The sequence below is a fragment of the Chionomys nivalis genome, chromosome 7 (genome assembly GCF_950005125.1).
Source record: "Chionomys nivalis chromosome 7, mChiNiv1.1, whole genome shotgun sequence".
Lineage (NCBI taxonomy): Eukaryota > Metazoa > Chordata > Mammalia > Rodentia > Cricetidae > Chionomys > Chionomys nivalis.
The window spans coordinates 66,234,800-66,262,101 of record NC_080092.1 but is presented as its reverse complement, the minus strand read 5'-3'; the positions used below and the strand labels follow the sequence as shown (position 1 = coordinate 66,262,101).

General features: G+C 42.0%; 1 protein-coding gene across 7 annotated transcripts in view; it reads right to left on the bottom strand.

Moving 5' to 3' along the window:
• Positions 1–27,302, bottom strand: part of Bcas3 (BCAS3 microtubule associated cell migration factor) — a 486,981-nt gene that overhangs the window by 268,352 nt on the left and 191,327 nt on the right. For 4 of the 7 annotated variants that reach the window (XM_057774686.1, XM_057774690.1, XM_057774688.1 and 1 more), the window contains exons 17-20: positions 18,003–18,047; positions 9,751–9,875; positions 6,501–6,666; positions 4,843–4,943 (exon numbers count right to left, since the gene is read on the bottom strand). In XM_057774686.1, coding sequence (XP_057630669.1) covers positions 4,843–4,943; positions 6,501–6,666; positions 9,751–9,875; positions 18,003–18,047 — 437 coding nt within the window. The remainder of the gene's footprint in view (positions 1–4,842; positions 4,944–6,500; positions 6,667–9,750; positions 9,876–18,002; positions 18,048–27,302) is intronic. The other 3 variants (XM_057774689.1, XM_057774692.1, XM_057774691.1) reach the window with 1 other exon arrangement.

The following is a 27,302-nucleotide window of genomic DNA, read 5'->3' as shown; positions in this document are numbered from 1 at the left end:
CATACTGACACAGCTATAAGTAGGAACCACAGTTGATGAATTGCCACCTTCAGACTGGCCTGTAGACATGACATTTTCTCAACTGCTATATGATGTGGGGGCTCAGGCTGTATACAAAAAGAATATCTGAGCAAACCAGTAAGCAGTGTTTCCAGGCCCGGTTTCTTTCAACAGTGGACTGGAACCCTTGAGAGGATACAAAACCACCCTCTCTAAGTCGATTATGATCAAGATATTTATCACAGCAACACACAGTCAACTTGCACAAAGGGTCTTTCAATATGCTACCCATTTGAGGACTAGAGAAATGGCTCAGTGGTTAAGAATATTTGTAGTTCTTTTCAGAAGCCCTGAGTTTGGTGCCTAGAAACCATATGTGGTGTCTCACACACCTGCAACATCAGTGCCAGGACATTCAATACCTTCTTCTGGTATATCCAGGAGCATACATGAACACACACTTTCTTGTTTGTTTTGTTTTTCGAGACAGGTTTTCTCTGTAGTTTTTTTGGAGCCTGTCCTGGCGCTAGCTCTTGTAGACCAGGCTGGCCTTGAACTCACAGAGATCCACCTGTCTCTGCCTCTGGAGTGCTGGGATTAAAGGCATGTGTCAGCACCACCTGGCCAAACACACACTCTTTAAAAAAGATATAAAACTGTTCCATCAGAATGAACACTTATCTTGCACCAAGCTTTCAGAGATGCAGTCACCTTCCTTCTTCCCATGCAAAGGTGCAGCTAGAGCCTGAAAGTAGGGCGCAACCTTTAATCTCAGATCTATGTGAGCTCAAGGCCAGTCTGTTTCACGAACTGAGTTCCAGGACAGGCAGAGATACACTGAGAAACCCTGTCACAAAAACAAAACAAAACAAAAATTCCCCCCAAAATAAAAATGAAACAACAAAAGCCCAAGCAAAGCCCAGCGCTGATCTGCCATTTACACGACACATTAATTTAGATTTAGAAATGACACACTAATGGAGCCATCAACTATGCAAAATTTCGAGGTTGCATTTCTTCTCCTTGAGAGTTATCAAACTGAGTCATCTACTAACAACTAAGTCTTTGTCTTAGAAGAGAGAGAATTCTAACACGTGGACAAGCTCTGCTTTCAACTTCACTCGGTTCAAATACCTTATAATCCTTATGGTGTATGGATTCACATGGGATCACGTGACTGTGGATTATTGAGAAAGCAGTCCGAAGTCTGACGCCCGCTCCCCGCATGGCTGGGCCCACTGAGCACTCCTGCGGCTGAGCGAGGGTTCTATAGACTACTTATCCTCTAAAGACGCTTTCCCAATCTCAGGGTTAGGCCCTCATTTAAATTTACAGTTTGGAAGACTAAAGAAAAAGTTACTGTGTCCTTTGGGATGGTACTCAAAGCTGACTGACCTGTCTACTGTAAGGCTAGTTTTCATTTTGGAAAAGAATATTCTACAATGAAATGAGTATGACTTTGAAAGAACATAATCGCAACAATAAACCATTAATCTCAACCAAAATTTTATGTTATATTTGATTTAAGGAGAAAGGTGTGTGTGTGTGTACTTTTGGAAGCCAGAAGAGGGAGTCAAATTCCCTGGAGCTTGAATTACAGGCATTTATGAACTGCCTTATGTGGGAATTGAACTCAGGTCATCAAGAAGAGCAATAAGTGCTTTTAACCACTGAGTCATCTCTACAGTTCTACTAGTAATTTTATGTCCAAAAGGATATATATTCTTTTTTTAATATTTATTTATTTATTATGTATGCAGCATTCCTTCCATGTGTGCCCACAAGTCAGAAGGGGGCGCCAGGTCTCATTATAGATGGCCGTAAGCCACCATGTGGTTGCTGGGAATTGAACTCAGGACCTCTGGAAGAGCAGTCAGTGCTCTTAACCACTGAGCCATCTCTCCAGCCAAAGGATATATATTCTTGATGTTTATGTCTCTGACCTAAATACTAAGATTACCATCTGCACATTTAATTTCAACATATAAATTCTTCATACATTATAGTTTTTAAAAATTGCTAAAAATGGCAGTCTTCGATGGTTCATCTCAACCTTCATCGTGACTTCTGAATGAACTACCGGAATATGATCCTGTCTACTGTGAGCAGGCCTCCACTGTAGGACTCCCCAGTTTGTCATTCTCCTGAATACAGACGAGGCCCAACGGTGAGGAGCACAGAATCGGAGGCTTGGTTACTTTGGTGGGTAGAAGTCAGCAGCACGTAGGGCAGGCCTCTGTTTTCTTTCCTCAGCTGCATCCTTGCTCCAATATGGAACAAACTGTTTACGGAGAACAGTGTATCTGTTATGATGACGTGGGGGTCCTTGCTAACATCCTGCAGGGCCGCTGTCTTCTCCCAGAGACAGTCTCGTTCCTATTTCTATTTACTTCTTTGCCTACTACCCCGTCATTCCCCAGTTTGTGTAAGTTTGCTACATTTTTTCAATAGCACCAAAGTCTCCTCCCTCCCACCCTTCCCCCTGTCCTTGCTAGGGACCTATCACAGAGCCCAGCACGTTGAAGACACGGGTTCCACCACACTCTCTAAAGCCCATAGGCTCAAAGATGATTTTAAACTCCAGTAAGTGAAACAAACGCACCCACAGCACTAGAAATAGTGACTGACTTTTGTAGGAGGCAGGGCAGTTTCTAAAGGGCTTCTGTGAGGGGACTGGGGAAGAGAGATACAGAGGGGAAGTCAAGGCACTGTTCAAACCAACAGCAGTACTGCCCCACGGCTAAGTATTCCCAGACGCCCGCAGGTAAGTGGGTTTGCGTGTGAAACTTTAAAAGCCAGGCTGTATCATTCCAATCCATATAAAAAGGCAACAGAAACCAGAGGGACGGTCCAGCTGGTGAGGGTGCCTGGGCCAAATCTGCCTTCAGCATCTCACAGGCCTGTGCGGATGAAGATCTCGCCTTGCTTCAAAACTCTTTGCCCAATCCCTTTCTTCGAAGTGTCCTGCCGCAGAGCCGCAGAGGAGTGACCTTTCTGTGACCTTTCTAGAGCTGCCATGCAGTGCAGCTGCAGGGAGGCTCGGAGAAGATATGCAGTCTACACCCTACTAAGTAGGGCGCTTACCTACTGTGTGCAGGCCCTGGGTCCAAACCCCAACATGCACAGCAACCCTGACGGTGTCATCACCGGGCATAAAAGCCCTTGGCGGACGGCGAGATTCTGCAGCAGTAGTGGACAAAAGTGTTCGGGCACCTAAGTCAAATGCCATCCAACCAGCTCGTGACTGGCAGGAACCATGAAGAGCTGTAGTGTGGTTTTTAACTTCCCTTTATCTTCTTAGACACTTCAGACTTACTACTGTCTGTCAGCTCATCTGAACTAACAGGTATCAAAACAACAAAACGAAGCATTAACTGTGTCAACAACACTTATTGCAATAATTAGGACTTTTGCCTTTTATTGAGAAGTAAAACAGAGCACACCTTTAATCCCAGCACTTGGGAGGCAGAGGCAGCTGGATCTCTGTCAGTTCAAAGCCAGCCTGGTCTACTGAACAGTCAGGGCTACGCTGAGAAACACTGTCTCAAAAATAAAACAATGACAACAAAAAGAAGGTAGTAAAAAAAAAATGCTTGCAGTTTTTCTTTGAAATCATATGTGCCACGTCTGCACTAGATCATCTAACAATGATTGAGAAGACTAGAAAATGACAACTCCACGGATCCCTGCCCACATCTCCCCACTCAACCTGCTGCCCGTCACCAGTTCTGACATTGCTTTCAGTGCGGAGCGCAGTCCTGAAGGCAGGATTCTCCGCTGAGACACGCACCCCATTGCTTTTGACTTTCATTGTCTCTGCAGCTGGACAGTGACCAGCTTGGGGCCAGATGCACTCAGTCCGTGCTGACACATAGTAGGCACTTCACAAATGAGGCAGCAAAAGCCAAGTTGAAACGTGTAAGAATAAGACTGCCCCCAAACCCCTCTTTATTACTTCTGGTGTTTCATAACTGTAGAGCGAAGCCTATAGTTTTCCTGCTTCTAGCATAATATGTAACACAAAATGTAAATGAAATAAAGAGGTCTGCAATTATTTTAGCTCAAGCTCCATAATTGCTAAGCAAGACACTACATGGAGGACAACTACCATTAAAAAACATGTCACTGTTGATTTTCAGGAAGTTTCTAAAAGCATACAGCACTCAGAGCCATCAGGTTCAATTAGGACTCAGTATATTCTACAAAACCGAATTATAATTGTAAAGCCTTTTTAATTCAATGAAGACAAACTGGATAATAAATATTAAAATGTCTCTTCATGCCTCCCATATTAAAAATGAAAGTATCTGGTTGGATGAACATCAATATCTACAAATGGCCAAAGGAACTCAAGAAAAAAAAAAAAAGCTTAGTTGAAGAGCATTCGGCTGGCACATGCAAGGCCACGCACGGTCTGAACCCCAGCATCAAACACAAACGAAAACCTAAAGCAGTTGGGACCATCAAGGAGTCCAAATAACAAAACTACAGGCAGAAGCTGCTCTCGTGGCATCTTGTGATGGAGTGCTTGCTTTTATTCCCTTAGGAACAGGTCCCAGGCTCTGATAAGCTGCCCTCCATATCCTACCATGTTAGAGGTAGTTTGCTTTGTTTTGTGGGTGGTTGTTGTTGTTGTTTTGAGTTCTTTTTCCAAACCTTTTCAAAGCTATAGTTCAGGGGAAGGAACACGGTGGCTGAAGACGCACACCTTTGTTTGTTTAAGAACGAAGGCCCACGGACTGATAATATGCAAACAGGCTTTGAAAGTCAGCAAATTCAGAAAAGATCATGTGGAAGAAAAAACACAAGAAAACAGAAAGCAAGGCAAGGAGAAGTACTTACAGCCAGCAAGCAGGAGCTGGTAGTAGTGCACAGCCTCTGCCGCGAGCAGCAGAGGGTGGTTCGCATTAAACGGTGGCTGCAGCTCGTTCCACTGAGGCGTCCTAAGGAGACAGCAGAAGAATATTAATATTTAAGCTTCAGAGATGGGATGTAAATCACCCACAGACCCTGATAGAGGCTCTCACGGCTTCTGAACATTAAAATGAATCTGCAATCATTAAGATCGATGCTCTTTAACTTGACATACAAGACCAGAAACTTAAACTAAAAAGGTGGCAATGTGCCACCCAGATAACATGGAGCCGACATTAACTTATCAGAGCTAGACTGTAATCAGCTAGATAAGAAAGACAGAAAAGAGAGGAGCAGTATTTACGCGTCTACTATAGAGATGCCATTTATCCCATTTTTGACCAGTGTTAAACATCTTCAACATGAAACAAGTAAAAGTCGGTTTAAAAAAGCAGCTGTGTAAAAGGACAACTTACTTTGGATTGAATTAGCTATTTCAACAGTGAGACTGCAGTAAGTTTAATTGGATCTGCCGAATTTTAAATAAGCTTGATAAATCAGATATTGATCAGGCTAATCCAGCACAGTGAGCACTAGTAAAGAATGCTGGAGCCACAAGAAAAAAAATCAATAGAATATTTTAAAATGTCAAAGGAGAAGGGTCATCTTCATATCCATTTTTATCTGCTTCCTTTCTTACATGTTGAGTGACTGTTTCTCTCCCATGCACAATTCACCATATTAAGTAGGATTTATTCCAGGTTTCATTTCCTCCTCTTTGTGCTATCTTATAAAAATTCTACTCATTACATGAGTTGAGATGATTCTCAAACATTTCTAGAGTGTCTAACCATTGTATCCTAGATGATCACTTTAAAGGAGCCCTTAGAGTCTCTTTGTATTCCTTTCTATTTCCATTAATGCATGTGAGACTGGAATAAGGGAAACAAGACCAAGAAACGATACACAAAAAAACAAAAAGTTCAAATCAACTGGAAAGATGCCTCAGTTCAAACAGAGATACTCTCTGATTATATCTCCTGGGACAGTACAAAATAACACCATGCACAATCCTCCATTTGAATATTTACAGCATCAATTAGTGACAGCTATAGGGTAAAAAGTGCCTCCAGCTAATGAATGGATAAACAAAATGTGATATTCCTATATAATAGAATATAAAATAGATATTAAAAAGTCTTATATATCGCATTAATAAAGACCTTCAAAATATGCTAACTGAAAGAAATCAGATACAAAAGGTAACATATCTCATGACGTCATCCTTTAGTGACCAGAGCAGGGCAAGGCAGGCAATACAAAGTAAGCTTCTGGTGGTGGTATAGAGCTAGAGGGGAAATGATGATGCAGGATTTCTTCACTTGATAAAGAAAAGCGATTGCAGAAGGGCGCACACATGACTGGCAGTGCATGTAGACCATGGCCAACTAAAAAAAAGAAATGGACTAAAGTCTTCCCAGATTAAAGAAGCCAGACAATAGTGTCTGATCTCATTTGTACAAGATTCTAGAGACAAGGGAAAGAAGGGAGATTATATCCAGGCATATATGCCAGTGACTGCACCTCACTGGCATATATGTCAAGATCTCACAAAGGTTACATCTTTAGGAGGAAAGAAGAACTACCTAACAAGTGTCCAGCTGGCACGGGGTGACGTCATCATCTCCAGGGGTGTGTCGTCACTGATCTTGGGAGCAGTACTGAGCGGCCGGGGCTCAATCGTGTGCTCTACTAAGGTTCCGTAGCAGCTGATGATGTACAGAGATTCAACTACAACTTGTTTGGACTGATCTGCAAACAGAGAATCAAAACGAGATGTGAGGATGGCAGAGAAAGATCACAACAGGAGATTTACATTATCGACCCTGCTGTCTGCACCTTGGGCTACCAAAAGAAGTAAGAAGAGCTCTGTGCCATGGCATCTGCACACCCACTGCAGGTGCTTTGCATAAGCAGATGCCAGTGAACAGGTCACAACATTTCTTTTGTTTCAAGAATACCATTATGTTCAATACTGCAGTATAGCCAAACACTTTGATATAAAAATTTGAATTTATATATTATCTATTATTCCACATATTATGGAAAATAAACGACATGAGGAGGACTTGGAAGAATTATCAGAAAATGAATAATCTATGTAATAAAATTTAATAACACTGGCTTGAACAAGGAACCTACATGAAGAGCTAGGTGTGGAACTAAGCCTAACAATTCAATGTTTTCTTGGCAGACTTAAATTCATCAGCTGGGGAGAGGGCGCAACAGAGATGAGTGCTTGCCCCAGAACACTCTGAAAAACAAAACAAACGAAGAAACCCAACACCAACGAAAAGAAAACAAAAATCATGAACAGGCATAGTCAAACACCAGGTTGTAACGTCTGTGAGGATAAGGGATAGAGAGGGAGGATCACTGGGCTCACTGGCCACCAAATGAGATCCAGGTTCAGGAAGGCCCTGACTCAACCAAACAAGGCAAAAATAATGGAGCAGGACACCAACATCCACCTCTGGCTGCTACACACACACACACACACACACGCACACATGCACACACACATACATGTGCATGCATGCAGAAAACTTAAATATTAACATCTGGATCAAAGCAAAACAAAAAAACCCAGCATCATTTGTATCTACAAGACAACCAGCTGAAATAAATACAGCACTCTCATGACATGGGCTAAGCACAAGTGGACTAAGGAACAGACAGACATTCGCTATAGCTTTCTCTCAATTTGTCTGTGAACTAGAAACAATACATAAAAAAGTAAAGATCCAGCGGGCGGTGGTGGTGAACACCTTTAATCCCAGCACTCAGGAGGCAGAGGTAGGCAGATCTCTGTGAGTTCCAGGTCTACGAGAGCTAGTTCAAGGACAGGCACCAAAGCTACAGAGAAATTTTGTCTCAAAACCATAACGAAACAAAAAATAAAAGTAAAGACCCTCCTCAAACTAGTTTAGTCCACTTCTCAATGAGATTCCTGACTCCTGTAGTAAAGGAATGCCGGTGGAGCCATAGAGAAATCAGTGCTGGGTATGACTTTATAGGGCAGACACATGGACACACTGTCTGAGTAGGCTCAGTGCTGAAGCTCGTGTTTTACAGTAAGCAGAGGAGGATTGAGGATTGCTTATGAGCGCTGTGTGGGTCATCTTATCTCTGTGTCAGACGAATCAATTACAGCTGATTTGAGAAAATGGCCAATGACCAGCCAGGGGGACATAAAGGAGTAGCAAGCAAAAGAGGTAATTAGGACAGAAGGAGAAGCATTTGAAACCGAGCTTTGCACAGGTTTTAATGAGTAACAAAAAGTCCTTTCGATAGCATCATTAAACCAAAGGCAGTAACAAAAAAATAAAGATGGGATAAGAAAATGGGAGTGCCTCCCTTGCCTCCTCTCCAGTAGCTTTCCTAACCGGGAAGGCACCTGCTGCGCTAAGATCCAATTACAAGGCAGTGTTCACTGAAAGGTGATCGCAAGGGAAATGGCTGGTGTCTGACTGCCAACAGTGAGCAGGGAGAAGAGCCATTTTTGCCAAGAACAAAAGTGACTGTGGAACAAGGCAGGGGCACACCAGCGTGTGACCCAATTGAATCACAATAAAGTAATCAGGGGAAAATCATAACACTCAAAATTGTTTACTTGGTGTGTGAAACATACAAACATTCTCTTCTATATAAAGACCACAGGAAAGATCCTAGGTTCAAGTCCTATAATTGGAAAAAAAAACTATATACATGATAATGAATCACCTACTAAAACAATATTTATGCAAACATTTCAGGTATTGATCCCGGTGATCAAAACAGAGGTTAAAAACATAGCAACTGGGCTGGAGAGATGGCTCGGTGATTAGGAGCAATTAAGCACCCATATGAGGGTTCCTAAATGTGACTCCAGTTCCAGAGGATCCAAGGCCTTTGGATCCCCCATGGATACCACCATACACTTGGTGTACAAACACACATGCAGGCAAAAATATTTATACACTTAAAAAAACTTAAAAAAAATTAAAAACAAAAACATAGTTATTCCCACCAACTCATAGGAGCGATAATAACCACAAAAACGTGACACTTATTTCTCAGGAACAGTTTAGCATTTTTGTTTTATTTTGGGGCTTGAGGATTTTGTTGGTTTTATCTTTTTTTATGTAGCAGGAACCAGAGAGATGACTCAGCAGTTGAGAGCACTTGCTGCTCTTGCAGAGGACTGAATTCAGTGCCCACTACAAACCCTGCAGCTCACAATCACATGTAACTTCAGCTCCAGGGGACTGACCATCCGCTTCAGAAAAAAATGCATTCACACGCACACAGGCCCCCTTAGCTGACATAAACTGACATTAGTGAGCTTGGTTGATTCCAAGGTTACAAAATTTTCTCCTTCTTACTTCAGAGACAATACTGTGAAATTAGCTTGTGCAAAACCTATAATAGAATAGGTATAAAATAGACAGCCCTAAGATCAAATGTGAAATGTCATTAAAAAAGACAAAATGCAGTCAACCGGGCCAGGTTAGTATGCACATATATAATACCAGCAGAGAGAGGCAAGGAGGATCTCTGTGAGTTTGAGGCCAGCCTGGCCTACAAGTTAAATACAGCCAGGATTTTATATAGGGACTTGCTCTTGAAAATAAATTAAAAAAAATAAGTCAATGGTAAATTCATTTTCCATTTGTGTCAGAAATTGTTTTAATTAGTTAGATTCAGACTTGATAGATAAAAAAGAAAGAAGTGGACTTAATTTTATTTTAGTAAAAACTATTAGGCTATTAGCCATAAAGTCATCTAGAAGAGTTGCTCACCCCGTATCCTCAGAGGCGATGCAACAGGGCAGCTGAGCATGAGCAAACCACGTACCTTTCTCCCGTTTCAGACCTGCGTTGTTTGCAAACCACGACCTGGAGGTCCCGAACACTGCAGCCACGCAAAACTCTCCACCCATCGATTTGCTCGGTGAAATTTGTGGAGGTGGTTTAACTTTGCTTAAAAAGTAAAAGAACATTTAAAAATTACCATGATGAACCACAGTCTTGTATATTAGGAAAGATTTTTTTTTCCCAAAGTAAGCCCTACCCCTAAATATTGAGGTGCTACAGTAGAGTCATGCATTCCTTCAGAGAACTACTGACCAATGGAATGAGACAGTGCAGGAAAGGAGACAGAAATGATTCCAAAGTTAAAGGGTCTTGATAAGAGAGCTGGGTGTGGTGGCAAACACCTGTGATCCCACCCAAGGCCAGAGGGATACTTTGTGTGTGTCTGGTTTCCCTAGCCTAGGAAACTGGTAAGACACTGTCTCAACAAAATAAAACAAATTGCTTTTGAACTGGATGCTGGCTTCGGAATTACAACCACTCCTTTCAGACGGCTAACATTCCAGTGGAAACTTTTCAATGGAGGAACAGATACATTTCCAACATTAACAGGTCCATTCTGACGTCAGGACAAGAGACTACCACAAAGTGCGTAGAGACAGCATGCGCAGAAGTGAGGATGACTCAAAATGAAGCCTTGGTGCTGCTTGAAGCCCTGCTCTCTGCAGAACCACGCACTCTGGAGAATCTAACGCCATGTCCTATTGCAAGTAGAGTCAGACGTCTTCCTGGCGGCTGGACTTGTGAAAATGACTTCTCTATTTCGCTCAGTGGAAAGACCAGGATGAGCTAAATACTGAAAGCTTACCAAACACAAATCCGTTCTCTCTTCGCTGTGACCGAGGACGTGTGTGCTAACCACTGTCACTTCAGAGACTTCCACTAAGAGCCCGCTCTCCTCTGCTGTGCACATTACATCTTCACGTCCCTGCCTTCTACTTTCCATTGTCTTTCAATTCCTGGATTTCTGTTCTCTTCTGAATTAGCAAATTTCTCAAAGCTAACTATCAAATACAACTATGGTCCACAGATTACCTCTCTAATTCCCAGCCCAGAATATGACATGCTGGCAAAAGCGTCAACGCCGTGAAGCTGGGGACTGAGGTTCAGCTTTGCACTGAGTCCTGCTGGGAACCAACGTGACTGTCACCTTCTGCTCTTGCCTCACTTTATCTCATTATCTCCTACCCGATGTGTTGCCAAGGGAAGATTGGTTTCTGGGGTCCAAAAGAAACCTGAACTGGAATGACCCAACACTTTTCCTTGAGTGACTAACTTCCCACTCAGAGCTCTGACTACCAGAATGCACGACATAGATGGCAATGCCCACTGTGTGGGGCTGGGGACTGTATCTGCTCTCACAGCATGGTCTCCAGATAGAAGGACCACTGAGTACTACTCAGACAACTGAGCCACTGCTAATGAGGCCCTAACCCAGATGTCATAAAGCAAAAGTTTGCCACAATCTCTGCAAATATAATTTTTGGAGCCCCCTCCGTGACCCCACAGATTATGCAGTGTGTTCTCCTACTGATTAGACAAAGCAAGCCGGACTCTCGGGCAGGGCCTTCACATCTCCTAACACGACACGCATTCCGTCTAAAGCTCACAGACCTTGCCTATTTTTCAGATAGCCCTTAGCGACCTCACTTTCCCTGAAACACTCTTCAACATCTAATTTCCTGAGATTTCTGTGTGGGCACTTTTTTTTTTTTTTTTTTTTTTTTTTCCCCGACACAGGGTTTCTCCGTGGCTTTGGAGCCTGTCCTGGAACTAGCTCTGTAGACCAGGCTGGTCTCGAACTCACAGAGATCCACCTGCCTCTGTCTTCCGAGTGCTGGGATTAAAGGCGTGCGCCACCATCGCCCGGCTTTGTGTGGGCACTTTCTAGAGAGAGAGACACACACACAGGGAGGGAGGGAGGGAGGGAGGGAGGGAGGGAGGGAGGGAGGGAGGGAGGGAGGGAGGGAGGGAGGGAGGGAGGGACAGATGCTGCCCTGATTGGTCCAGCTGAAATTCCACTTTGAAAAAAAATCTATGGTAGTACACACAATAGTGCACAAAAGGGCCATTTCTTTCAATCACTCATTAATACTCACTGAACACATTGTTCCCACTAAATCACATCCACATAGAAGAAAACATACAAAATCAAGTGTGGGCAGACTCTTAGACAACATTGTATCGGTCTTTGAAGAATGGTTTATGCAATGTCACTTCCCTTGCTGCATAGCTGTTGCCAGTGACCCACCAGAACGGCAACAGCATCACCCTTCCTCTGACACTGCAGCATGTGCGCCCTCCCAATATCTAGGTCACCTAAAGTCACAACTGATTGTCTGGATGTGAATCTCCTTGTGTATTTCCTCAGAGTGTGCTGTTCTTCAAGACTTCTCAGTCCATCACTCGATGACTAACACATAACGGACAAGCTCCTCTGGCTGCCATCTGTGATGTGCCCCTGGCCACTATGGCCCTGAGGAGTTTCAAGTGCTGGGGGAAGAGGAGCAAGAGAAACCACTACAGAAGGTCTATTTTTATTTGTGTGTGTGTTTGTATGATGGTGTGTGTGGACACCAGCAGAGACAGGTGACTTCCTCTATTGCTCTCTACATTGTTGTTGTTGATGTCATTGTCACCATTGTTATTTGTTGTTTTGGTGACTGTTTTCTCACTGACCTAGACCCTATATAATAAGCTAGCCAGCAAGATCTGGGGATCCATCTATTCTCCTCACCTCACACTCATTCCCTTCCCCAGGCTGGAGTTACAGACATTTGATACCAGGCTTTTTATATGGGTGCTGGGGATCTGAATTCTGGTCTTCTTGCTTGCACGATCTCCGTAGCGTCCACTAAAGAGTTTCTTTGAAAATGTTTGCAACTGTGGGTCTACACTATCAGGAGCCAGTCACACTATAATGTACAAGTAAGCTTCACAGAAACAAGTTCAAATTGGCAAATTACTGGATGAGACTTTGTTGTGGTTGGCGTTACTTAATCATGTAATAGCAAGCGGTTTTGCCATTTCAAAAAAGAATACATGGTTCCTCTGAAGGATTTGGACAGACTCAAAAATAACACCAGGACAAAAGACTAGCTTTCTAACAGAATCAAGAAACGCCAAAAAATTATAGGGCATCAGTGTATCCTTTGAGAACATTCTAACATTTATCATCTTACATTTCAGCAAGCCTGGAATTAGCAACAGCTAAACTTCATTAGACTTCTATAGGCTTCACATCGGTCCATTTCGAAAGCCACCACAAACACAGTACCATTTTCTACAAACTCAAATGTGTTATGAGAAACGACATCCTATGGTAAAATTGTGTTGCATTTATGAAAAAGCTATTATTTTAGCCTTATATTTCATCAGTTATCCTTTATCCAGTGATAGGATACCAGTAAACCTCATGAGTTAAGAAGTCAATTTGAAAAAAGATATTTTTTAATGCCCCTCACATACTACAGTGCTGAAGAGGGGAGAAAGCATATTTGGGGGAGCTAGTTCATATCAAGTTATTTCCATCATCAGTCTCCATCTGGCATGATTTTGTCATTTAAGCAAAATAGAAACATAAAAATATGTGCAGGCATGTATAAATCTTACAGAGAAATAAAAAGAGATAATGTAATAAAAAAGAACGCTACTTAGAAAACATTTTTTATGTGTTTTCCTCAAAGCTAGACATTTTAACTCTGGCTCCATTTGCTCCTAATCTTAATTTTAAAAAATAATGTCCTCATAGGACCAAAACAGTCTTTCTTCTCATGCGTGTATGCAACAGGCTACACACAAACCTTTCCACAATGAGCCAGAGTATTCCTACCGCAAAACACCCTGCTGTTGACAGAAAAAAGAAAAAAAAAAAAAAAAGAGGCAGAGAAAGAGGATACGTAAGTAAGAGAAGAAAGGGGCAGCCCTGTAAATCATGTGGACGTTCAGACTGCTCACTTGACCTGCACGCGGAAGACTGTAATGTTAACCTCGTTTCTTGCTTGCGCTCAACACCGTTCTCCTCAGAAGGGGTCGCAACAAGCCCCAACACAGGCCAACTTCAGGTTTCCTGTGCATGGGACTTATGCTACTGATGATACAATGAATAAAACAGCACTTCCATTTTAATTGCTTCACAGAAGTTTAACTGCATTGATTATATGGACTCAGCCGTGAGTTTAAAGAAACATGCAGGAGAACACGGCATGCATAGCGACAGTTAAGAGACACAGAGCGGAGCACGGCAGTCCCGCAGATGCCGCTTTACTACATCGAGCGCTTGGATTAACTTTTTAGCAAAACATGAAAGAAAAATGAAATAAATACAACATTTGCCAAACGTGGCAAAATAATAATAATAAAATACCACATGCACTGAACCCTTCCTAAGGAAGCCAGGAGAGCAACAAAACACACAAACACAGAGCAAAAGAAACACAATGGGAAATAAAAGCAGGATTCTCTCACTTAGCCTAAGAAAGCGCTTGAAGAATGGGAATCATTCTCACTACAGCTCACCGGTATCCCATTGCTTTTCAAACATTTGGAAAGTCTTAAAAACCCTCCATGACAATCTAGATTAACACTGGATTCCTCTTGCCTGCTTTGCATTCGAATGCAAAAAGAGAAAGAAAAAGAAACAGAAACAAAACCCTTCCCTCTAGAGACACCTGCATTTTAAAAATAAAGGGACGTTGTTCAACCCCGCCCCCCAAATGACTGTGCCAGGCACCACACAGCTACAGCTATGGGGGGGAACGCTCGCCCAGGGTGCTGACAGAGGGGCACAGCATGGCAGGCGCTGAGACAGACACCAATGTTAGAGTCTGAGTGGGAACGAGCACTAAGAATTCCAACAGAGAAACTAAAAATTCGTTTTCTTTGAGCTATATTAGTTCCCGTGTGACAAAGCTTTCAAAAGAATTTAGAAATCTTCTCTTTCTCTCATTTTCCCCTAAAACTAGACCAGAAAGACAACTAGAATTACTTTATTTTAAACTATAGAAAACATGAATATTTATATGATATTTATAATAAATTTACTTATACTATGATATTATAAAGTATGTTTACAAGTTTAAAAGGGAAGAAAACACAACATCTGAAAAAGATCTCATCTGCACACATCGCCTTGAAAAGGGCGAGGCTGTGAAGCTTTCAAATATGCTCAGAAGAAGGCTTCGGAAAAACCACGTACTACAATTCCACACATAAACTTTACTCCTTTCTTAAAGGTGACTGTAAGTAATGCAGAGGCAATTATGAATAAGGGCTATTTTCCCGGGGAACATAAGCATCACTGTGTGCTCTACACACAGACAACTCTGGGAAGGACTTTAGAAACCTAAGGTAAAACCCAGGACCGCATGCACACCAGCACAACACTGTTAATGCAGAAATCAAAATCCCTTAGTAAGTGTCCATTAGGCTGAGGCAGGAGAACTTTACAAACATTAAGGCCAGCCTGGGCTACAGAGTAATTTCTACAGTATGGATGGATTTTTGTCTCGACAAATCAACAACAAAAACTGGCATGGTCTCTGAAAACAATAAATACCCTACATAAACATGTAACATATAGAGTGCTGGGAATTCCTAGGCTGACCACTACTGTCAAATATAGCCTGCACCATTTCATTCCCAACCTGCTGTGATATCAAAGGGAAAAAGGCTGCTTTTAAACGGTCTCATCTGAAACTAAATTAAAGACTTAAAGTTCTTTACTGAAGAATAAAGAATTAGTACGAACTGTGACATACCAAAAGCAAAAAAATCTTAACTAAGTACAAATGTTGTAACCCAAAACTAATTTTTGAGAATTATAAGAAATTTACATTATAAAAGAAGCTATAAAGATTTCGTGTTCATCCAACATCCACGTACTGCCCCGACTAAAAGGACTATAAACATCCTTAGTTAGCATGATGTTTCATTTTAGGGCGGTAAATAAGAACATTCTCAAGTTGAACGCCAAGTATCATGGAAAAACAGCAAATGCTACGGAAACAAAGCAGCTCTCATAAACAACATGGAAGAAGTTGTCAAATCTATATTCATTTTGCTGCCTTAATTTGAGGTTTCATTAAGATCTTAATGGAAAAAACATGCACCCTGGTAATGTGGCACATTTAAAAGGAGGACCTTTGAGTCTAGTGTAAGTGACTAAAAACGAGTTTCCTAGGACCTAACGATGGCATCAAACAGACCACAAAGCAGTCTCTGGAAGACAGGCAGTGATTTAGAAGTCGACTATATTTCATAGATCCCTTTCTTTAATCTGGCTCTTTTAATCTTGTTTCAACCTCAAATCATTTCTAGTTGACAAGTGCCTTTGCTTAACTGTGAGGAACACATGAGCTGTTGGGGAGCGGCCTTTCCTTATTTAACACACAGCATTTGTTAGTCCATCTTCAGCTGCATGTCAAAACTTCAGTCCGTATTAACATGCTGAAACTCTCTGCTTTGTACTTAGAATGAGGAATTTATCCTCAAATGGAATTTAATTCCACATTTAATGCACAAAGACATTTAATCATATTTTGGATGTGACATTTAAAATTCCCTAGTCACCCTAAGCCAGCAAAAATCCATGTATCTTACTGGTTTTGAGAAGAAATCTGATTTTAAAAAAAGAAAGATCAACTTTGAGAGGATTTGTCTCTGTATATTGTCAAGACAGTTTTGGCATCTCTGTCCTATACTGTACTAGAGAGGTGGCTATGTGGTGGGGACTCTATCACCTAGCCCTATAGGAGAATGAAAACTTCCATTCCCAGGGCACAAGAACCCTGAAAATGTTCCAGGAAACAATGCAACTATAAAAAGACTGGTTGGTTTTGGAGAGACAATCTTATTGCATGTCCCAAGCTGGACTTAAACTTGCTGTCTACTGCCTCGGCCTCCCGGGGGCTACAATTCCATGCATGCAACTCGTGCCCAGATAAAACACTGTTCAGGTTCTAATAGAGTACAACGAACAATTCTTAGCAGCAGTTATGAGGATCAGAAAGATGTGAAGAACTTAAATACCTTCCATGGCTCAAAACTTCCTTTTCTATTTTAAGAACTAGAGATTGTATGGCGTGGTAGCACAGGCCTGAAACCAGCACTCAGGGAGCCAAGGCCTGAGGTTCTCCTCAAGGAGACAAGTCTGGTGCACATAGAGTTCTACACTAGCCAGGGGAGACCCTCTTGAGGCAAAGCACATGATCTAATGTCCTCCCAGCACTGCGGTCCTCAGCGGTTACTATTTAATGAGTCGCTACTATGCACCACTGTCATTAAGCACTGCAGTGCGCTTATCCGTTATAAGCTCATTTCATCCTCATAGCGAAGCCACAAAACAGATGCTAACGCTGCTTCATTACATATATAAGGAAAAGAGGAAACGCAAGGCTCAAGAGTATCTGAGATCACAGTGCCAGTAGACATAGGAGCTGGTATGTAAGAGCACATAGGAGCTGGTATGTAAGAGCACATAGGAGCTGGTATGTAACATAGGAGCTGGTATGTAAGAGCACATAGGAGCTGGTATGTAAGAGCAAGACAGTTATTCTAGAATCCCAATTCATAATTACTTAAACATTTTATATCAGATCCTCAACACATTCTAACTGCTGTCTTCAAATGTAAATATGCAACACACTCTTCCCTTTGTGTGGTTATCATGCCTTAACTGTCTAACATAGTTCAACAGAATGTCATGGGCATTTTCATCAGAAATATGCATTCCTTTACCTTTTATTCAGCTCATTAAATACCCACTCTATTCAAAACAGAGTTCAACACAGTCCTTTTGGGACCAATAAAATGCACTACAACTTGACCCTCCATATATTTGTCCTTAAAAACAGACTCCATTCTCTAGTATGAAGTATGCTAAGTGAGGAACTTCACGTTCAAAGATTCTGCTTGTGGCAAGACCTTTCTTATATTATTCACCAGCATGGTGACAGAACTCTTCTGCCTTCTTTAAGAGAAAAACAAAACGAAACAAAAAAACAAATAAAGACAAAACAAATCTGGTTTTTGTAGAAAAAGGTGTTTTGAAAGACTCAAGTGAAACCAAAGGAACTGCTTTTTAAAGGTTTAAATGCCAACATTCAGATCTACTCAGCCAGTAACTTGGTGCGTCTATCTGTGATCAGGCCATGCAACTGAAAACAAACTATAAAACAGTTACTTTTCGAGAGTACAGCAAATGAATTAGGCATGCGGGACCAAATGGGAACTCACCATGGAGTTTTTATGGAAAAACACCCCGCTCCAAAGAGATAAGGCCTTGGTGGAAAAGGGGGGAAAATGTACAAAAAATTAGAGGAAAACTCATTCAACATTAGTAAATACAAGTATACTGTACTGTTATAGAGTATAATAAAAATAACTCAAAATTAATAATCAATAGCAATTCTGCCATATATGCTGTGGTAGAACCAGTAAGTATGTGAGGTACAGAAAGAAGGGCCTCGGTTTCATAGAAATGTAGATTTGAATTTTCTCTATTTCTCCCCCTTTTCTGGAGCACCCCAGCAGCACACCTGCTTTAACACAAAATTCACGGCTGAAGCCCTTAAACACAGAGAGCAAATCAAATGGGAAAATCAGATGGAGAAGAACAATTACTATGTGTGACGCCAAGTATTCAGTGCTAACTAGAGATGGCAGACTCTGACATGAGGGTGTTGTGCTCCCCAGCTGCTGCTTCTCCCCACACAGTTCTCAAGCGCTCATCTGCAGGAAGCTGGACGTTGTTCTGTGGGTCACTGGCAAAACGACGGAATGAGTTCTAGTTCTGTTACAACCCAGAAAGTTGGCATAGGAACACAACCTTCTCTCCTGCTGCAGGTCAACGGCAGCCACACCTGCGTGTGTGAAATACCACAGGGGTACAAACTGAGAGTTCAATGCTACACGTTATTTCTACTTTAAATTCAGTTCCCAGTTTTTAAGGCATGCTATGCACAAATAAGACTTAGAAATATAGTTAGATTCAAAAAATTTTAATAAGGCATCTGACATCTGGAAGACGTATGAAATTGAAGGGGACACACATCACTAAGCTGTGTATATTTCCTTTTTCAAAATTGGAGACTGGGATATTAAGGAGAAAGATAATCCTGTTAATTAGTATTAATTTCCAAACAAACAGAGTACATTCCAGAACAAATTAAAGGTCGAGAAAAATGTCCTCACAACAGTGAGCACGATTCTGAGGTTCAGAACGCAATAAATACAAAGGCAGACTGAGAGACACGGGCATTAAGAGAAGAGACATCAGAGGGGGTGTGGCTGACAAGCACTCTTGCAAGCTTTAAAGGTTTAGTTTCTGGCAAGGACAGAACCAGTAAAATCAACAATGGCCTTCCATCGTTTTCCTCTGTGAGCCACAGAATATTAACATTAAGCTGCAGAAAACAATGCATAAAAAACAAGATTGAAAGACCAAGTGGGTGAATGCAGTTTTTGTTTGTAAGACATTTTACTATTTTCTCGACATTTCATAACAATAATGCTTGGGTACTGCCACAGTACAAAAAAAAAAATTTATCTTTTAAAAACATAAACCTTGCCAGGGAGTCTAAGTCGCTTAACTTCCACAATGTTACTGAGTTATGCCAGTGCAGCCCAACTGTTTATGCCATTATATGACACCGAGGAAAAAGCTCTGGTCACATCTACTTGACGTCAACATTTACTTAATTCTATCAGAACTCTTATGTCACAAGAGCTCACTCTGTATTTTGAAAAATTCCTGAACTGACCAATGTCTTCACAATATAGGGATGCTGTGCATTAATTAAAAAAATTAAAACGAGGGTAAAGCCATTTCTAAATGCCAGAAATACTTCAAATATGAAGGAATTGTGTTGGTAGACAATACTCACCTTTCGTTTCAATTATTATAAGCAGAACACCCCAAATATTCCAATACTCAGAATAATTCTGTTAGAAACACCGACATCTAAAATAGCCCCATGGTGCCCGTGTGTAATCTGCAGGGCCCATGGACAGCCCTCTAACTACGCCCAGGTTGCAACATACAACAGAATTCGGGTTATTGACAGGGACACCAAACATATAAATAGTCACAAATACACAGATACTTGCAGGGTAAAGAACTTGGAAGTTTGTACTGAAATTGTCTACTCAGTCCTCTATAACTTGAAAGACTTCTCCACTGGCTTCAAAAAACAACAAACAAAAATGGGACAAAATGTATCTGTCTCTACATGAACAAACTAACAACAAAAGCCCACTGAAGACCCTGACACTCCCTACCTTTGGAGAAAGCTTCCTGGTTTATAACAGAAACGCGCTTCACCCCATCAAATGAAAAGTAAACCTAAACAGACAGACAACCCCCGATTTCTTTCCAGGAAATCACAGCAGGTTGCAAATGTCACCAGTCAGATGCTCGCCCCACCGTACCATGGTGACACCAAGTGACGAGGCCCTTAGCAGCGCCACAGTCATCTCTGCCGACAACAGGGTCACAGCTCACAGTGTAGCCCAGCGGCTTTGGTTAAAAGCTGCTCTACCTCCAGCCAGAAGTGATCCACTGGCCAACAGCTCCAAAGAGAGAGGGCGGCCGAAGGCGCGGGGTGAGAACCGAGTTTGGTATGTAGACTTGGCAAGCATCCAGCTCGCATTTGCCCACTTCTTGCCTGGTCTGGCAGATTGGACCTCTGCCACGAACAAGTGAAGGATCTACAGACTCCAAAGGAGCAAACTGACTCACGCCACTGCTGGCTGGGGGTAGTGTCAGCTGCTCTTTTGAAAGGCTCCTGCTTAATCTTTCTTCAGTAGCAAAAGAATGAAAATATGAAGTCACAAAGTCCAGGCCCATGATCCAGCTGTCTTCACCTATGACTGTCCTCACACACCCCGACACTGAAGGCACACAGCTGTAGTTTCCTACTCAAGCGGGGTAAAGGTAGGGAGTGTATGAATTTGAATGCTGGCTATATTCAGTAGTGAAATCAGATTACTAGAGATGGGTCTGAAGAATTCACACATCCAGCAATGTAGATGGGCGGAGATGGCGTGCGCCATTAATCGCAGCACAGGAGAGGCAGAGGCAGGTCGATCTGTGTGAGTACGAGACCAGTCTGGTTCCAGGACAGTCAGGGATACACTGAAAAACCCTGTCTCAGAAAACCAAAATAGTGTCTGACACACATGCATGCACACACACACACACCCCTACACACACACAAAAAAAATATAATAATAAAACACTTTGGGTTGCAGTAATATGGTTGGTTAAATCTGCAGGACAATAGCTAAGTGAAGTAAGTAATAAAAATCAAATTCTAGATTGTTAGAGAATTATTTATTTATAAGCTAATATGAAATTACCTTGCCATTAAGTCTCAAAGGAATTCTCAAAAACAGTAATGAACAGTGCTTCAAACAGGTGGTTCAGTGGTTAGAGCATTTACTATACTTCCTGGGGACCAGAGCTCAGTTCCCAGCTTTCAGAGTGGCTATGGCTCTGTCACTGCAGTCCAAGGCATCTGTTGTGAACACATGTAAACCTCTGTAACCTGATTCTAGTGGTAAAAGGTTACTCTTAAGATTTCTCCTGCCGGGCGGTGGTGGCGCACGCCTTTAATCCCAGCACTTGGGAGGCAGAGGCAGGTGGATCTCTGTGAGTTCGAGACCAGCCTGGTCTACAAGAGCTAGTTCCAGGACAGGCTCCAAAACCACAGAGAAACCTTGTCTCGAAAAACCAAAAAAGATTTCTCCAATCAGCCAGGTGGTTGTGGCGCACACCTTTAATCCCAGCACTCAGGAGGCAGAGGCAAGAGGATCTCTGTGAGTTCCAGGCCAGCCTGGTCTACAGAGTGAGTTCTAGGACAGGCTCCAAAGCTACAGAGAAACCCTGTCTCAACCCCTCCGCCCCCCCCCCCACACACACACACTGTTGATCTGTCCAATCCACAGGCTCTGGGAGTTTCTGAGTGAGTGGCTTCCTGTGCTACCTAGACGGACTTCAAGCTTGTGAACCTTCCTGTGCGCGCTGAGAGAACACAGTCTAGCAGCCAGCCCAACCAAAAGATAAATTCCATAAACATACTCCATCAACCCTATCCTTCAGCTGATCAAGTTCTGTGAGCAACTAAAACATGGCGTCAGAAGGACTCCAAGATGCCAGAAACTGCGAGAAAAGGCTACAGCACATCGTACGTACAATGCTCAAGGGAGGTGAGACATTTTAAGTTCAATTTAAAATTCATTCTAAAGGCTCTGCTGCCACTGTGTGTACCTTCTCTTAAGCAAATGATGTGAATTCCCATTTCCTTCCCCATTGCTGCAAATGAGCCCTCATGTCATTTCCAACTTTTAATTTGTTCATTAGCCGAATCTTAACTGTTCCCTACCAGACAGGTTAACGGCACTGGTGGTTTTCGATCTGCTGATCTGTAGGACAAACTGAAGCTGAAACAGACAGCTGACTAATTTGAGACATATTTGGCATGCCATTTTAAATTACAAACTCAAGACATAAAAAATTTTCATTAGAAAAACATAGATAATGCTCAAGTTCTTCCATACGCGACAGAGGAGCAACCAGCATAGCATAAATAATGCCAAACTTCTGTCGGTTGCTGTGCCTGCTGACTTTCAATATGGTATACAGTAGACTTCTTTTAAATAAAAAATCCGCAGATTTACAGCAAAATGCAATAAACTATGGTATGGTTTAAGTACTCTACTTATTTGGCGCAAAAGCTAGAAACTCAAACTATGGTAAATATATTACACATGTAGACAAAAGCGCACACACTCAAATGAAAATGCTCTTGTGATCATGTTGTATCTGGAACCAAACCCTCAGAGCAATACTATACAAATTTATGGTTACAACAGACAGAGACAGAAAGTAGCAAATTACCATGGGCTATGGTATACAGATTACCATGGGCTATGGTATACGGGGGTCTGTTACCAAATCTTTCCATCTTCTCTGAACTTATTCTATAAGGCTTGAGGCTCGGATGAAAGTCTGAATAAACCAAGGTGAACGGGGTTGAACTGAATTAAAATAAGGAATGGACTTTCACGTTTACTATATGAAAACGTCATTTACTCTCAAACTAAAACTGATGACAAACTTGTTTTAAAATACCATCTGCAGCCATTCAAATAAATGCTATTAAGTGAGAAACACACCTGTTTACTCAGTGTGGCTCAGAAGGGCTTAAATGGGACAATGAGATCAAAGAAGTGCTGGGAATGCACACATCACATGTGAATTCTCTTCTGAGGAACTCCCATAGGGCACTGACAGTAAGTACAAGTGCCCGCAGGAGGCAGGAGAAGCCAGGACTACACAGCACTCAGTCTGTCTTAAAGGGCTAGGACCCACGGTTTCAAGATATTCACGAAGAAATGAGGACATGAGAAGGTGGGGAAAGACTATAAACACAGTGGACGAATGTGAGTTCACTTCCAGGGGGCTCCCACCAGCTAAGAGCAAGGAAGTAACTTCATTCTCAATTTTTATAGTCTCTGTTCCCACGAAACTGGTTCAACCTCATTCTAGCATAAACTGTTCCCTTCTGTGTCCACAAAATTGACATACATCACCTTAGATTTAAAACACATAAAATACAAAAGCAAATTCTTTATTACTTGCATCTGAAATTATTCGCTTTTGATTTAATTGGACCAAATGACTATGAAATGCTGTTAATGAACTGTACTATAGAAACCTCATCTCCAAAAGACAGAACAATCCCTACTTCTCCCCCTTGTAATGGGGAGCCTTTCTTCCCTCCCTCCTTGGGTCCCTCTTTCCTCTCAACCTTCCTGCCTTGTGGTACTGAGAACTGAACCCATGGCCTCACACATGCAAAGCAAGTCCTCTTCCACTGACCTCAAGGGCCTCTTCTTTCTTCTCTAGTTAAAGACATGATCATGTGGTGAGGGGCTTTCCAATCCTGCTGTACTAGACCAGCAGAAAAATGGACTCTGTTTACATGAGTGATGGCTGAAGTCAAATAATTCCTACAACTTCCTTTGCCTCACCCAAACCCAGCATGTGAGCTAAGCAGCTGCTGCCATCAGAGGCCTTCCTTCCTCCAAGGGGTACTCCAAGGTATTCAACAAGAAGGTGTAAACACAGCTGTCTTCTGCCATTTGTAGCTGGACTGGCCTCGTGTGTGCAGAGCAGAGAGACAGATGGTCCCAACACCGCACAGGCTTTAGCAGACATATATTTATAAAAATAAGAGGGCAGATGTTAGGCATGGTAACGACACATTTTGTGTCCTGCAGAGTGAAGCTGAGGTTTGTATCTCAAACAGGATGTCTGAACTCCCGAGTCCTAGGCAATCTTCATACTTCTGCAACAGAATTCTAACACTCTGTGGGTATGTTACGCCTTTACACAGAATACCAACAACATGAGACAAAAGGCAGATGTTCTACCTAACAACTGGATAGGGTTATCTGAACAGCCGCGGCATTTACATGTCTGAAACGGCTGAGTTCTGTGTCCACTCTCTGAATCATCCACGGGAAACACCCCTTGTTTAATAGCTACATTCTGAAAGCAGGAGGAAAGGTGTGGGCAACACAGCATTTTAGGAATGAGCGCACATGGAAAAAGAAAACTCTGCTTGTTTGTTACATTGGTTATCTTCATGAGAAAACAAATTTCCAAGCATATAAAGCTTGGAATAGAAAGATTAAATAGCCAGCTGCAGTTTTAGAAATGCTTCAATAGAATAAATAAACGTGGTCTGTGGGTGCTAATGGCACAGAATCGAAGGGCTGAAACTGGATCTGGCGCATACTTTAGAAGAGCCTGTGACAAATGGAGAGAGCGTATTTTCAGGTTTTTCTATTCACTGGTGGAGCTGGGACTGAGGGCCTCCAACATGATAAACCAGACATCCAGGCTCTCCTCTTAACTGGCCATCCCTTTGAAAACAGAGCCTAACCAACCTGCCTAGACTAGCTTTGAATTTGAGATCCTCCGTACGGGATTAAGATTACAAACGTGCACCACCAAGCCAAGCCAGAAAATATAATACTCTCGCAAATCAAGGAAAAATATACATTTTAATGAATTTTTTAAATTTTTGAGAAAAAAAAATTAAAAATCACATTCAGAAAACTAAAACAAATCCTTAGCTGGACTGCAATGAAAGAAAAGAAAAATGACAATTGCAATGGCTAAGTACAGTCAATAAACATATCAGAAAGTGGGAGACACAGCAGCTGTGATGGCCAGGCAGTGGGGGCAGAGGCAGGGGGATCTCTCTGAGTACCAGGCCAGTTTGTTCACAGAGTAAGTTCCAGCACAGCCAGGTCTGTTACACAGAGAAACCCTGCCTAAAGAAAAAAGTAAGGTAGCGGTGGAGGCTGGAGAGATGGCTCCGCGGGGAAGGGAGCATGCCACGACTAGGCTGGTCCCCAGCACCGGTCTAGAGCATCTTCCTCAGCACCTACAACCCGCGCACATGCACATGTATCCAAACACAGATACACATAATGATTTGTATGTTTGTTTGTTTTCTCATGTAGGCAGGGTTTCTCTGTATGACCCTGGCTGTCCTGGAGCTAGTGCAGTAGACCAATCTGGCGGTGGTGGCGCATGCCTTTAATTCCAGCACTAGGGAGGCAGAGGCAGGCGGATCTCTGTGAGTTCAAGGCCAGCCTGGTCTAGAAGAGCTAGTTCCAGGACAGACAGGAGCCAAAAAGCTACAGAGAAACCCTGTCTCGAAAATAAAAAAAATAATAAAAAAAAAGGGGGGCATGAGCCACCACTACCCAGCTTCACATAATTTTTATTGAAGAGTAGTTGTAAAGATGATGGAAATTTATAATCTCAGAACTCCATAACTAAATCACAGTTTCCAAAACTCAAGGCCAGCCTGGGACAATTAACAAGAAACTATCAAAAATAAATAAACAACATTCATTTTTAAAATAGAAAGAAAAAGAAAAAAACAAGTGAACAAACTTGCAATACAGAAATGGTCAGATATAAACTACAATCAAGGTGTTTATCAGTTTCTATGCCAGGACAACCTGTATTACCCCAGAGCTCTACACTGAAGCAGAGAACTCATTACAGAAAACAAATATTTGTACTTATTAAAAACAATAAATAAAATTCTTCCTTTGATGTTTTAGTGTAGGAGAATGTTCCCTCCAGGATAAGGAAGGAAGAAAAAGGAGGAAGGGGGTCATGAAATTTATTCTGAAAAAATTAGAAAAGTGTCCCGTCTTGATGTGTGAAAGAAGGTCAATGAGAAAGTCAGCATTTTTAACATTTGGGAGGCTTGGGTGTGGAAGAATTGTCACCAGACTTCACTGCTTTGCTGATATTCAAACTATGTCAAAAATATTAGAACCAAAAAGAGACGAATCTAAACTATTTTGTCACAACACCTGGAAACAACGCATTCTTAAAGGACTTTAAAATCATAAAATAGAGGGGTGGGGGCAGTGGGGGGGGAACTATTTAATAAAAATACGAGTTAATAGTCAAAGAACATAAAATATATAGGGGCTGGAAATATGGTTCAGAGATTAAGAGTATAGGGTGCTCTTTCAGAGGACCTGAGTTCAATTCCCAGCAATGATACGGTGGCTCGCAACCATCTATAATGAGATCTGGTGCTTTCTTATGGTGTGCAGGCACACATGCAGACAGAACACTATATACATAATAAATAAATAAATCTTTAATAAAACATAAAACTTATGAAGGGACCTGAAAATCCAAAGTACTGGTGGTCTGAATTACGATCCCCTCCCTCATGTGTTTGCACGAGCTGTTTGGTTAGAATTATAAGATGTGTCACTGGAGGTGGAGTTGGAGGCTCGCTCCTTGCACATCAGGATGTAAAGCTCTTAGCTACTTCTCCAGCACCATGGTGGCCTGGAATGTAAGACGCCTTCAATACGTTGTGAATATGTTTAATTACCCTTGGTTACAAACCCTCAGATCAAATGATAAACAAGCCCTAATTAAATGCTATCTTTTCTAAGAGTCGCCTTAGTCATGGTTTTCACTTCACGACAACAGAAGAGTGACTGTGACATTTTCTAATGTGAGTTTCAAGGCACATAAAATTTCAAATTCCCAATGCATTCATCAATAAATATTAAATCACATATAAGAGGGCGCTCAGGGACAGAGCTGTAGCTGTGTGGTAGTGTGTTTGCTTGCTTGCATGGAGCCGTGTCTGCTCTAGCAGTGGTAACAAAACAATCACAATGCGGGAAATAGCATTTATACTCTATAAATCAAAGAATTTTAAGCAACTTTTTTGTTTACTTTCCTTTGTTTGTTTGTGTGTTTTTTTTTTTTTTTTTTGAGACAGGGTCTCTCAGGCCTGGCTGTCCTTGAACTTACTATGGAGATCAGGCTGGCCTGGAACTCACAGCTCCTTATTCTATATGTGTGGGTGTTTTGCCCACATGTGTGCTACACATAAGGGAAGTGCCCATGGAGGTCAGAAGAGATTGCTGGGCACTCCAGGATTGGAGTTACAAATGGTTTACAAATCTGGG